Genomic DNA, 13,576 nt, shown 5'->3' with positions numbered 1-13,576 from the left:
GTTTATCTGACGCAACACATGAGAAGCAGACAGGTACGTGGGAATGGTGGGCAGGGAGAAGCAGCTCAATTGGATTCAAAGCCACAGGCTACAAAAAAAAAAAAAAACAGCTATAATGTATTCAAACACCAAAATGGGCAGATTCTGGAGCCAATAATAAATTATCTGATGGGCATTTGAGCTGAAATTTTATACATTCTGGAGACACCAAAGACTTCTTACATCTTGTAAAAGGGGTAAAATAGGTGCCCTTTCAGACAATAACCAAACAAAAAAACTGATACAAGACATGACAACTAAATAGCTGGACAAATAATTTATTTCTGATCTGATGGGAGGAGGATTTGTTGAGGGTGTGAAGAGCACAACGACACATTCTCATGACAGCACTAAAGTCCTCCTCAGCAGAGTTCATGTGCACAGGCTTTAAAAGTACTGTACGAGTAGACAGGACAGAGTAAAATCATTAAATTAGGAATTGTACACGTCCACAGGACAAAAAACAAACAAACCAGCAAAGCAAACTACAAACAAACTTCACCCATCACTACAGGATAGATTCTGGATCCACATGACCCACTCGCGTTTTTTTTTCTTCAACTTTTGTTTGCAAAGACATTCAGAAAAGATTTACACTGTGGTTTCATGTGCCACTTGTAATGTGAACAAAAATCCCCACTCTTTCAATTCATTTCATCCCAAAAAAGAAAAGGATTTTACAAATCACTTTCTTGCACAAGGTGATTTACGCTGCAACGCATCATGCTTGAGGAAATGAAGCGATTTCTTTTGATGAAATTTAGAAAACCATTTACAAAAGAGAAGACTATTTCCTAAAGTAACTACAGCCCCAAATGAATAACTTCTACAATAACAGTTGTACATTTCTCTTATATACAAATTTAATGGCACACTGTTTCAGTAGATTACATAGAAAACATCACTATACACTTCAGCGATGGGAGGGTTTCACCTCTTCACACTTCTGCACAACATGGTAAACTGCTTATGGGTCGCCTTCTAAAACAACACCTGTAAAAGCACATTCTCCTCCAAATCCTTTGCTTCCAGAACAACAGAAATGGGCCATAATTTATCTCAGCCCAGATGTTTCGCTCCATTCTCTGAAAGCGGTGTTAAGATACCATGTTTGTATACACATTTCTTTAAGTTGACAAATCAACACTGGCAGTTTTGTTTCTCTGTAGTGTTCAAATAAAAGATTTAGTGGTTACCAACAGCTGCAATATTAGATCCCATCTGCATCAGTTGTACATATGGACCACGAATGTCATTCTAACAGAGAACCAAGTGCCAAACTCTGGGGACAAAAACACGTTTCTTCCATCTGCTTGAACAATCCTGAATAATTAAATATGCAAACTCAGAACAAAGCTCAAATTGATATTCAGCCCCTTTTTTAAAGTGCAGTTGCACCGCTAATAAAATTCCAGAAGAGGCAGCTGTCAGTTTCCCAGTCAGACTCTTTACCGTTTGCCACGAATCTTATGTACATACTTACATACAAATAAAACAAAAGCCAAAAAATAAGTTAAATCCTCACACACAATATCGGTTGGCAAGCCAAGACTGTAAATAAAAAGTACGTGCCTGTAGTTATTCTCCTTTTTTACAGCGGTTTCCTTTTCAAAGAAATCAACAAAAAGATATTTGCCCTATTACGGAACCATCAACAACAAAAAACCTTCCTCCATGACGTAGTTCGCTTTGATAGAGATCTATATACCATGTTTTACATCTATTCATAGCAGCTGATGCAAAAATCATCCAGAGTCTCTCCATGTCCTTTAGAGTCTGTCCCATACTCAATACTCTCCTGGGCAGCTTTACACGTAACATTACAGGACAATTCAGGAAAAGAACATATGCCATGTCGGACAGGCATTGGAGGGGGAAAAAAAAGAAAAAGGAAAATGAGTGAGAAAGGGCCTCTTTCCTCGTGTGATGCCTGCGGGCTCATTTAGGAGAGAGATCCTGAAGGGGTGTGAGGGGAGAGTTACTGGAGGAGGGAGACACTCCTTCCATCTTGGCAGGCGAGTCTGAAGAGGAGCAAACGCTACTGAGACTCCCATCCAGAAGATCTGGAGACAGACTGATAGAGGGACAAACAGAGAGGTTGTTACTGACAGGTCTTTATCGAAGCTGGAATTATCTACATCACAGTGAAGAGTGTAGCCACTTTCAGACACGGCTAAGAGTCCAATCTGAGAAGAACACAAGTTGCATGTTGACATAATAGAGCTAAAAAATTCACTAAAAACATCAGCTAAACCATGCAGTGCTTTGTTAATTTATAACGATTTTCAAATCAACCCCAAGCCACATATTCCAAAATAGGAGTTATGCAATCACCTACCCAAGCCAGGATATGTGCTGTCAAGTTTTGCTAATTTTGTAATTTGAGATGCAAATGGAACTTGAGGTTCGCTAATGGCAGGGAAAGGCGAGAAACATGATTTATTTATTTATTTATTTTTGTAAACGGGTTATCTGAGAAAATCCAAGTACCATCCACAGATTGTCCTGATAAGAGATTAATGAATATTTTAGTCTCTAATAACAAAAGAAATCTTTACCTACATCAATTAGACTTTTAAATATGTAATATTTGTTCATGATTGAATGTTTGTGGGTTTTTTTTTTTATGTCTGTTTCTGTTCATTGTGTGCAAATGTCGGCCAAGAGTCCCAAGGCAATTTTCACCATTAGGCACAATAAAGTGTAAACAAACAAATAAACAAAAACAAAATATGAGAAAATTCTGGCATTTTATGACCAAGAATGTAACCCTCTAGTGCGAGACCCCAAAACAAACGTTTAGGATTCTTTCACTCGGTTCATATGCCTGGTCCAAACCAAAGTTCAATAGTCCCTCCTCGGCTAGTTTGCGTTCACACCTTTTTTTTTTCCTATCTGAACCCCGGTACGCTTGCATCATCAAGCTGCTTTTTTGTGTACAGCTATTGCCAGGTAATGGCCATGAAAGCAAACCACCAAAATGAAGACACCCGCATATCATGGTTGTTCTGTTTTAGCTGAAAGTTTTGGTTTTGCTAATAAAACCAAAATACCGAGAGCTACTTGCGTCTATCTGCCGCTGAAACTAATAAAAACGTTCTGCAGACATTGCGTGATGTTCTGAAGTCGTTTCTGGTGGAGACGTTACTGTTTGCACTGGGTCAGTCTCGCTTGTCACCAAGGTAGGTGATGCACAGTGACACACACACCGAATTAACGTCATGAAAACAAAAAAATTTTTGCACAGTTGGTGGTTCACTTCTGTTCTTTGTTACGATTGCATTCATATAATAAGTGAACCGTACCAGAGTTCGCACAAACCGTACCCCAGACCACCTCTTACAGGCAGACTCGGGTACGGTTCACATGTGGCCACCCAAGTTCAGAAGACAATGTTCACACTAGCTAAACATACCGAACTCTGACGTCAAACAAACCCGGTTGTGGACCAAAAGTGCTAGTGTGAAACCACCCTTAAACTAGCATAACAGGGCACTTAAAAACATCAAAACTTTGCAGCAATAACTCACCATGTGTTGAGTTCAGGAGAGTGGGACATCTCTGTGGACAGCATGTTGGTGGTTCCCTGAAAGAGTCTCTTGGGTTGGCTCTCTGTCTCCATTTCACCTGAGCATACACAGAAATATGTATAGGCATCTCACAGGTGTAAATGCATTACAAAAAAACATTACATTATTAAAGTGTCAAGTGTGCCCTCTTACCCTTGCGTTTTAGAGGGCCCAGAATGCCGGGCCTGATGCAGTTGATCGGGCTCTGACTCCTCCTGCTGGGCAAACTTTTGATGAGAATGATATCAGCTACTCGGTTTCAATATTTTGGCTGACATCTACATGACTCAATCCTGCTGTGGTGGGAGATTAAACAGAACTCACCTGAAGCGGCGTGTTGGGCTGGGAACAGGACTGGGCGTCAGACCATTACTGCTTACCAAAATTTGAAGAGATGGGGAGAAGCACTGCTACTCAGAGAAAGGAGAGAAATAAATAAAAGCAAAAAAGACTATATAATCAGAGAAAGCTATATTGATTAAATAAAAAAAGTGATACCTTCTTTCCAATCCCTCTAGTGGGTGAAGGAGCAGGAGACACAGGCACAAAATCAATCCGCTTCGGAGATGACGATGAAGACTTCTCAAGGTCATTATCACTCTACAGACCAAAGCAAAATAAAACAAGTCAGAACACGATAACAGGATTCCTAATAGTTAACCAATTACCAGCTAATACAGTGTTGGAGTATTATACTACCAAACCAGTCTGTTCTTGAGAGACTGGTGGCCCTGATAACTCCATGAGCTTTTCTCTAGCATGCTTTATTTTCTCTTCCACAATCCCACCAACAAGGGAAAGAGGAAGTTTAGCCATATTGCTACCGCATGCATAATTTATCAAGCATGTGAAAAACATATCATATAAAAACATATACAAGTATTTTGGCCAGAGGAAAAAAAAAATGTTCGTGCCCAACTGAGCCTGGTTTTTCAAGGTTTTTTCCCTTCACGTCATCAATTGGTGAAGTTTTGTTCCTCACCACTAACTTGTTTAGTTTGGGACTCGTGGAGCTTCGCATTGATGGATTTGCTTTTCAGTGTTTGGACTTTCAGCAGTGAAAATTAAACCACCCTGAACTAAATTGAATTAACGGAAAACTGGACTGACGCGGTTTCAATTTCAATTTACTAGAACTTCTATGTTAAGCTGCTTTGACACAATTTACATTGTAAAAGCGCTATAGAGATAAAGATGAATTGAATATTTGAGTAAATATAGATTTGACTACATTCCCTTAGGGCTGGGCGATAAATCGATTTGACCGATTAACTCTAGTGTGTGGTTTACATCGATTTGTTTAAATGGTTATCGGTTTTCACCCAAGACATCCTAACACACTTCCCTCTGGGTTCCCGTAGTTCCCCCACATTTGACATAGAAAAACACAAAGCTGCAGCGAGCCGGGAAGAACTCAGAGAAATGTTGCTCTCTCTGAAATTAAATAAACGCACAACAAATTATGGTATGGGGATGGTAGGAGGCCATGATGGACAAAGGCCAGTGGGCAAATTTAGCCAGTATGCCAGGGTTAAACGCCTACTTTTTCAAAGGATATCCTGGGATTTTTAACGACCACGAAGAGTCAGGACCTGTATGCAATTATAAATAGATGTTGTTAAATTTGCTCAAATGACAGCTTTTTTTTTTCTTTAGCATCTTTAGATCCTATAAAATTATGATGAGGTTAGATAGGTTATTATCCTCCAACTCAAAGCATCTTTTTGTGGGGGAAAATATTGATTTATATCGTAAATCGATTTTTTTGTGGAAAATAAATAAATAAAATAAAGTATTAAAAAAAAAAAAGGCCATAATCGCCCAGCCCTACATTCCCTACTTTTGGGAAAAATTTTATAAAGCAAAAACCCAAAGCAAATCAGCATTACACTAAAATTTACACAAAAAATTTAGCATGACACTAAAAATGAAAAGTACTGAAGGTGAAAATTCAGCTTTGAGTCATGAGAGCAGATTAGATTTTAAAGATATTAATAATAATAATAATAATAATAAGTTTAAGTTACCTATAAAAACATAGCTTTACTCCATTTCCGATCAAATAGTTGCAACGATGATAAACGTATGTCACTGTTAAAAAACAAAAATAAAGGCGTACCAAACTCAGACTCTCCTCCCAAGACTGGCTCATCTGCATGGCTGCCTGCACCTCTCTGCAAAAAAATCAACATGATATTGGGAAAAATAAAAACAAAATGTATACAAACGTGCCTAAATATGCAAAGCAGTCTAATAAAAGTGCTTATTTGAGTGTGTACAGAGCATGTCCAGCCATCAGTGAAGCTTTTGAACACTACAAACAGACAAAACCTGCTGTCAGCAACTGATAAATGAGAAAGCAATGCCCTGGGGCTTCAGCAGATGTGAGCTCTTACCGTTCATGAGCAGTTTCACGGTTCATCACATCAACACCTTCTTCCTACAAGTGAGCAAGCAAAGAAGAAACCTTAACATGAGGGGAAACATCACCAGCACAAAAATGACTTTCTGTATACTTCTCTAATGTCAATAATGTTGGAGTGCGGTACTACCAACCAGTCTAAATTTGGAAAACTGGTGGTTAACGAAAACTCCAAAAGCAATTTCAGCATGTATTTTAAACACGCACTCTCATGTGCTCGTACACAAGAGTGGCGAGTTAGACATGCTAAGATTACATCCTCAAGTCAAATTTCATGGTGTGCTGATGCAAACACTGCACCTGTTTGATCCTCTGTAGCCTTGTGCTAGGAACACGTACTGGCGAAGATGGAACCTAAAAGAGCATAAAACATCCAATAAGCAAAGTGCATTATCCAATACACAGTAATACGTTTTTGTGCCGCTTGCTTGCAACATACCACATTGGGTCGAACAACAGTAGTGCTGTTTCTTCTGCTGCGAAGGACTTCTCTCTGGAACACCTGTGAAGCATCACTGGAGAAAGAGAATGTTTTTAACTTTGGTGTGTTCTAAACACAATTCAAAATTAAAATATTAAATTAAAAAAATAAAAAAGAAAGATGTCCATAAAGTAGTGGGAGAGGGTTTTAAAGGGATTGTTGACCCTTAAAATGTAAATTTACTCTCGCTCAAGTGGATCCAAACCTTTATGATAGGGCTGCATGATATTGGAAAAATCTAGCATTGCGATATTTCTTTATTTTGCGTTATGAATACAATATCACCAGATGACATAATATCTCTGTTTGGAAAGAATTTATAATGTTAGACCGAGAGATGATTCTGCAGTGGGAGTGCATCTCCATAAAATCTAATAAATAATCTATTAATTTTTTGGGGTCCCTGGCACGTTTTTGTCGTGGTCTGTGCTATTTGAATTTGTATTTGCATGTGTTGTGAGTATTTTTATGCACACGTTTAGTCAGAGATTGATGAATTAATGTTTACTATTTACATCTTGATAAAAACCAATAAACAATCTATAAACTTTTTGGGGTCCCCAGACATATTCTCATTGTGATCGGTGCTTTTTGCAGTGCATTTCTGCATTTGGATGTGTTGGGAGTATTTTCATGCATAACAATCTATAAATATAATCAAGAAAAAGATACAATTGAAATAAAGTGTTTTATCATGTCCAGAGTCTAACAGTACTGACGTACAGTAACTGAATGATAAAACTAATTCAATAAAATTTTCACAGTTAAAGTCACAAGTGGTACAATTTCTTGTAACTGATTGCTTTTTAAAACATTACAGGTATCAAAAATGTTCAAATGGTAAATTATATTCCCAACTCAACATTGCAAATCAGATTGGCTGTTCTTCTTAATCATTCACCATTTTAAAAATATCCAGATAGCGGTATCAGACAAACAGTATCAATCCTCTGTGACTAGGGTGGTGCGATTTGGGGAAAATATCTAATTGCGATTTTTTTTTGACAGATATTGTAATTTAATTTTGTAGTCAAGCTTCAGCTCAATATTCTGCCATAGCTTCTTACTGCTAAAAATTTAAATGCAGTGAGTGTTAGTTAAAAAAGGAACTGGAAAGGTATTAAATAACTCCAACCTTCATTCAAATTTTGTTTATAAATATTCCAAAATTAAACAAATTTTTCTCTAGAGCAAACAGTAATGAGTTATGGCGTTAGTTATCTCCTGCTGTCTTCGTGATGTTTTTTCATTTGGTGTAACAGCTGCAAACAACTCTGAAGTTGTACTTTGCTGTTGCTAGCTACATTGAGTGTCAGTGGCAATGCTTTTAGTTGACCGCCTGTGGTGCTTTTTTTTTTTTTTTCTCTATGTGCTGGTTGTTGCATTTCCTCATGCAGTAACAACAATTCTGTGACAGCTCTTACAAATGACCTGTTTTTGTTCAGTGTCTGCGACTTTAAAACCAAAATATTCCCATATTCCAGACATTCTGTTTTCCTTTTAAATTAAATCATCTACTTAATGCTTCTGTAGCGGCAGACGCCATCATCCCACTTGTCCGCGCTTTCCTGATTGTTTTAAGCTGCAGTTATAATAGAGTTTGAGCTCGCGAAATAATGTAGTACGGCACTGCGAAAAGGGGCAGGATTAAACAAGATGATAAGACATTTAAAAAAGCAAGCGATTGGTCCATATTTAAAAATTTCTGTGCAGAGATGTCATGTTAAGATCCTCGATTGGTGTCGCGCAATCAAGTGATGCGATTTTACAGGTTACAGTTCACTAGGCTTGAACTTTCCAACACAGTGAACTGCGAAAGTTGCCGCACGAGCTTGCGTTTCCGGTCTGACGCATTCGCATGCATATGAATGGAAGTCTATGGGGAGAAAAGTCCATCGTGACCGCAGCTTTAACTCAGTTGGCTATTAAGACTGTCACACACAGATGGCAGTCACACATTTGCTCTGGCTGGAGGAAAATGTATAATACATATACATTTCATATCGCAGCCTCTTGCAATTAGCTGATCGCAATGTTTCAAAATGGCGATTGCGATTCGATTAATCACATATCCCTATCTGTGACTATGTTATTATCATCATCATCATAATTGTGTTGTGGTTTCCAAAATTTAAAAGAATATCTTGGAGTCAAAACCTGTAAGTGTAATTTGCGGTTACGTTTTTATGATGGGGTTTTTCAGTTCATGAGTAAAATAAGTTCTGTGGTAAAATTAAAATTGCTTGATAATGAGAATTATACTCAAGCTAAAGACTCAAATTTGTAAGTAGTAATGTTTGTAAGTAGTTATCTGTGTAGTATATGCTGTACAACAAAACACCCTAGTATGAGTAAAGTGGTTTACCACAGACCATACAGTATTAATGAATCAAATATCTCTATCATAAAAAAATCAGGAAAATGCGGGGGTAACCAGTGGTCTTCCACTCTTCCAGGTTTTAATATTAAAGCTGCAGCACACGCATGGTCATCATTCTTGGTGCGATTCAGCCTTTAATGATTGGTTAAATCCTGTTCACATCACCAAGGAGAACACATATCCGGTTACAACATTATTGTGAAACTATTATTAACGCTTAATTTTGAAACCATGCATTTAGAAACTAGACAGGCTGAATTTTTATTTCATTGCAACATGATTACCACCACTCCTATACAAATGTGTGAGTTATATACTACCAACACAGTCTGTTCTTGACAGACTGGTGGCCCTGATGACTCAAAACATGTTAATCTAGCATGGCTGCATGACTTTACTCCCTACCAGTGAGAGAGCATCCACAACAGTCATGCATAACTCAACACTTAGTAAGCCGTCTAAAGTGTTGTACTTTAAGGGATTAAAAGCATGTACAGTAGGAACTTACCTTCACGTTTGGAAACACACCCATGATGAATCCCTGTTTACAAACCCATATTAAATTGTAAAGTTCCAAAAACCCTACTTAAGACAGATGTAAACTTGGGTTTATATTCGCACATTCAGGCTTTCTCCTTAAAGACCTCATATTTTACCCCTTTTTCCAGATTTAATATAAATCTTTTGTGTCTCCAGAATGTGTCTGTAAGGTTTCAACTTAAAATACTGATTAGATTTATTATACTTGTGTATATTGGAAATTTGAGCTGTTTTGTCTTTGTAGCTGTTTTTGTTGTCTGTGCCTTTAATGGAAATGAGCTGGTTCTCCCCGCCCAGCGTTCCCACATGCATGTCAGATCCAAAGAGAGCGCTCACTACTGCCATGATGGGTGTAGCTTCTCCTGCTGCATCTCACGCATAAGCACCACAGTGACAGACAAGAACGAAGCAGATCTCCTTTACTACGGTAAGAATTTTCCCAAAAGTTATTTGATGCATTTCTGGTGGCGTTAATTCAAGCCTTTCTACAACAATGAGTCACACAATGTCATGCGTGCATGTGTTTAGCTTTGCAACTGTTTTTGCACAGCAAGCGTGACAGATACATGTTAATATCCACTGCTGTACGGATATCCGTTATGTTAATGTACAAAATAAACCTGACTAAAGTCCATGAACCAGTATTGAAGCGTTTTCTTTTGTAATTGTACTGACATGCGGCTGTGGTGAATAATTACGAAGCGATTTTACGGTCTTTATTACAAACATGCACTGTTTTAGAAACGATTTATAAAACTCATTCTTGAGGTGCTGCTGATCACAGAGAGTTGAAGAGATCATTTAAACCCGGTTGCTTTGCGTAGTCTGTTGTGGATGCGATTATACATGTTACTATGGAGACATGTTATTATGTGGCTGTCAATCAATTCTATGGGCGGGGAAAGAGATAGAACTTTCATTTTTTAGGCTGAACTGCCATCGTTTACTCATCCTTGACCCCTTCTTGAGTTTATTTCTTTTGTTGAGCACAAAATCTCATATTCTGAATAAGGAAACCGCTGACTTCCATATTATTCGTTTTTCCTACTATTAAAAACTGAGGTAAAGTTGGTTTATATTCACACATTCGTTCATTTATAAATTGTGACGAGGCATGGGCCAGTAAAAGATTCTGACGGTATGATAACCTTGGATAAAAATATCATGGTTTCACAGTATCACGGTTTTGTGATTATTGCTCTTAAATATATAATTTTAAATGTCTGGGTAAAATACAAAAACTTTCTCTTTTGAACACTTAGTTTAAAAAAAAAAAAAAACACTTTAAATATTTTGGAAAAGTAAACATGTCAGGCTAAATGAATTATTGACTTCTGCTGTCATCATTTGTTTCAAAAACAGATTTTAACAACTTAAAATGGCATTTTTAGTTATCTTTTCTGCTGAAGATACTTTTGTCCTAATAAAAAGTACATTTAAAAAATCGTACACACCCTAGGAACGATATTGCAGAAAATTTGGACTGTTTTAAAACCTTGACTTTTCCTAAACCGTGATGTATCTTGAAAACGGTTATCGTCCCATGCCTACTTGACACGGCCCCTATATTGTTTACTGAATATTCGGTCTGAAATTGAAATGTAAGAATGACTTCAAAACAACATTAACACTATTTATTTGACTGTGAACTGTTGTACTTTGGTAATGATTAGCGATTATAACGACTTCCCTATTTATAGTTTGCAACGAATACTTTTTTGCAACTATATTAAGGATAATGTCTGAATGTTAAACCAATTTTACCTCAATCTATATAAATTAGTGGTTACAGGTTTAGCTTCGAAATATCTTCGGTGTTTAACAGAATATAAAGAAACTCAAAGGTTTGGAAACACGTGAGGGCTGAGTAAATATTGTGAGTGAACTACTCCTTTAAAATGGACATCTCACCGGACACTTCCAACATGTCAAGATGACAACTAAAGTTAAAGAAACACAGCATGACAACAAAAGTTAAAGAATAACAGAGTGAAATACAACACAAAATTGCAATCAATCGTCACCTGAGGCCGTTGATCATGGGCTCGCTGTTTGACCGCCTCAGCTGCCCATCGCTCTGAACAAGTGCGGCAGGGATGTCCAGGTCCAGCTCCATCTTCTCTTGTGACATTACTCCTTGGTTGTTCATCTTATTGTCTTTGTATGTATGCCGCAATAAAAGCACGACGGTTACAAAGCTACATCGTTGAAAGGCACACAGCAGATCGACGTCTCAGTTTTCTATGTGCATTCTGTAACATGCACAGAAAGACTTGGGCTTCTGTTGTTGTTGATCTTGAGGGTCAATGCAGGTCTCGATCAACGCCTGAGGAAATGATACGCTGTTTTCTGCAAACCAACATTCTGATACCTTTTTACAAAACTGCACTTGTGGTCCAAACTCGTAGATCCAGCGGCTGGTTAGCTGCAAGCTAATATGTGAAAGGGGTTTGGCCCGTGCACACTATTCCTGTGCTGTTAGCTTAGCTCGATGGCGCACGAACACCACAACCTGAGCAGCTCCGCTCACATAATTTCAGTTTAAGAAGTACGCGTGGAAAGGATACGTGAAAAGGCAGGAATGTATGAAGGTTCTGCCGTTAAAACTTGAGCGCAATGACAACAAGAGGTGAAAGCACAACAATGTTCAGCTGGCCATCATCACCACCATCATCATCATGAAGCTAACTAGCCTGCTGTTCTAGGCTGGGTATCCGCGTATAAATCACTAGACAAGCGCGCGGCTTCTCTCCGACACCTTCTGTTGGCCAGTTTGGCGTGTCGGTGACTAATTGCATGAGTTTATAACTTAGTTGCGTTAATCATATGTTAGCATATTGTTTATCTATTTTCTGGACGCCGCAGCGGACCCACAGCTCAGCCGAGAGTCCCGCCCATTCGGTTCCTACCCGATTGACTGACAGCATTGCGAACCAATAGGAAGCTCGATGCCTGCCGGCGTGCCTTTTTGAATGGTAACCGTCTGGCGAACTAGCCAATCAAATCACATTTCCTGGAGACGTTTCCTCGGTACGTCTTTGTGCCCCCATGCACGCGGATAAACGCATGCGCATTGTATTGTTGCTTTCAAACCAGTCGTTTAAAGCAGGGGTGCTCAAACTTTTTCTTATGAAGGGCCTGATTGAGGCTTGTGGGTCGAAGATAAATATAGTTTCCATGGGCAATTTCCTAATTTATTTAATAATTACTAGAAAACATTGCTTTATTTACTAATGCAGTATTTATTTTTACTTTTTATAGTGAATCTACTACAGTAAAAACAAAACAATCTGATTTATAACAGATTTACACTAGTTGTTGCTTTGATTTGCTCGCCGATGTCTTCTGCATAGTCTGTCTGTCGAGTGACAGTATTAAAAGATCTGATTCATTTACAACATTTAATTGAAACATTTAATTTCAGTTTGTTTGTTTTGTATCTCAGCAATAAAACATAAAAAAAATGTTACATCAAATTAGAAATGACGATCTCTGTGTTAAATGCATTAAATCCAACGCTCTCCATCAGTCTCACTCCCCTCTCAGATGGGATGGTGGGACAAAGCAAGCAATTAGCTAACATTGGCCCACGGGCCCTACTTTGGACATTTCTGGTTTTAAACCATAATAAAACGGATGAAGCTGTATGATTTGTGTTGTACTTATAGACATTTAGATTTTTGAGATTCTGTTGGAAACTTTTTTTTTTCTTGTATAAAAATCATTCGTCCAAATCGAGTTCATTGAACAGCCTAAATGTGTGAATGTATGAAATAATTATTTGCAGTGACTTCATTACTTGACCTCTGGCCATATTTGAATCTGTATGATTGTTTACCAGTGTGTCATCAACCACTGACCTTCTTATCTACCACCTACTACAAAAAGAATTGAACAAAGTACCTTTCGTCTTACGACATGGGGAAAATTGTGTATATTGTGGCAACAAATGATCAAATCCGCCTTTATGAATTACTAATACAAAAGTTTTATTACTAATACTTTTGTACTAATAAGTTAAATTACTAATACTTATGTTTTACTAAATTGTTTTAAGTAAACCGAGGCACAAATCATTTAATAATTTTGTCCGCTTATCTCAAATCAAGGGAACAGATCAGATCAGCCAGGCCTGTAGCCAGGAG

At 38.0% G+C, this 13,576-nt stretch overlaps 1 protein-coding gene and 2 non-coding genes across 5 annotated transcripts; all 3 read right to left on the bottom strand.

Annotated features, from left to right (window-relative positions):
• Positions 1–301: 301 nt before the first annotated feature.
• On the bottom strand, positions 302–12,352 carry pabir2 (PABIR family member 2). Of its 3 annotated transcripts, none has more exons than XM_056472392.1 (10): positions 11,456–12,352; positions 6,470–6,545; positions 6,331–6,384; positions 6,005–6,048; positions 5,728–5,782; positions 4,107–4,208; positions 3,933–4,018; positions 3,762–3,835; positions 3,570–3,666; positions 302–2,113 (listed from the first exon to the last, which is right to left on the bottom strand). In XM_056472392.1, the coding sequence occupies exons 1-10, from the start codon at positions 11,578–11,580 to the stop codon at positions 1,978–1,980; spliced, it is 849 nt and encodes a 282-aa protein (XP_056328367.1). In that variant the 5' UTR covers positions 11,581–12,352; the 3' UTR covers positions 302–1,977. The 3 variants fall into 3 exon arrangements, with proteins under 3 accessions (XP_056328367.1, XP_056328368.1, XP_056328369.1); XM_056472393.1 differs by having other exon boundaries at positions 3,762–3,826; XM_056472394.1 differs by having other exon boundaries at positions 3,762–3,823.
• Positions 4,286–4,441, bottom strand: LOC130241286 (small nucleolar RNA U109). Its single transcript, XR_008838853.1, has one exon. It is a non-coding gene; the product is annotated as a small nucleolar RNA U109 (small nucleolar RNA).
• LOC130241285 (small nucleolar RNA U109) lies at positions 9,190–9,327 on the bottom strand. The gene has a single exon (XR_008838852.1). It is a non-coding gene; the product is annotated as a small nucleolar RNA U109 (small nucleolar RNA).
• Positions 12,353–13,576: the final 1,224 nt, after the last annotated feature.

The sequence above is a fragment of the Danio aesculapii genome, chromosome 14, assembly GCF_903798145.1.
Source record: "Danio aesculapii chromosome 14, fDanAes4.1, whole genome shotgun sequence".
Classification (NCBI taxonomy): domain Eukaryota; kingdom Metazoa; phylum Chordata; class Actinopteri; order Cypriniformes; family Danionidae; genus Danio; species Danio aesculapii.
The sequence above is the reverse complement of the archived record's forward strand: the minus strand, read 5'-3'. Positions and strand labels throughout refer to the sequence as shown.

Excerpts from the sequence above, each read along its gene's own strand:
- pabir2 (XM_056472392.1), bottom strand. The coding sequence starts at position 11,580 with ATGAACAACCAAGGAGTAATGTCACAAGAGAAGATGGAGCTGGACCTG. Across the intron at positions 5,783-6,004 it reads CGTGAAACTGCTCATGAACG|AGAGGTGCAGGCAGCCATGC; the intron begins GTAAGAGCTCAC and ends ATTTTTTTGCAG. Across the intron at positions 3,836-3,932 it reads AGCCCAACACGCCGCTTCAG|TTTGCCCAGCAGGAGGAGTC; the intron begins GTGAGTTCTGTT and ends TCTCATCAAAAG.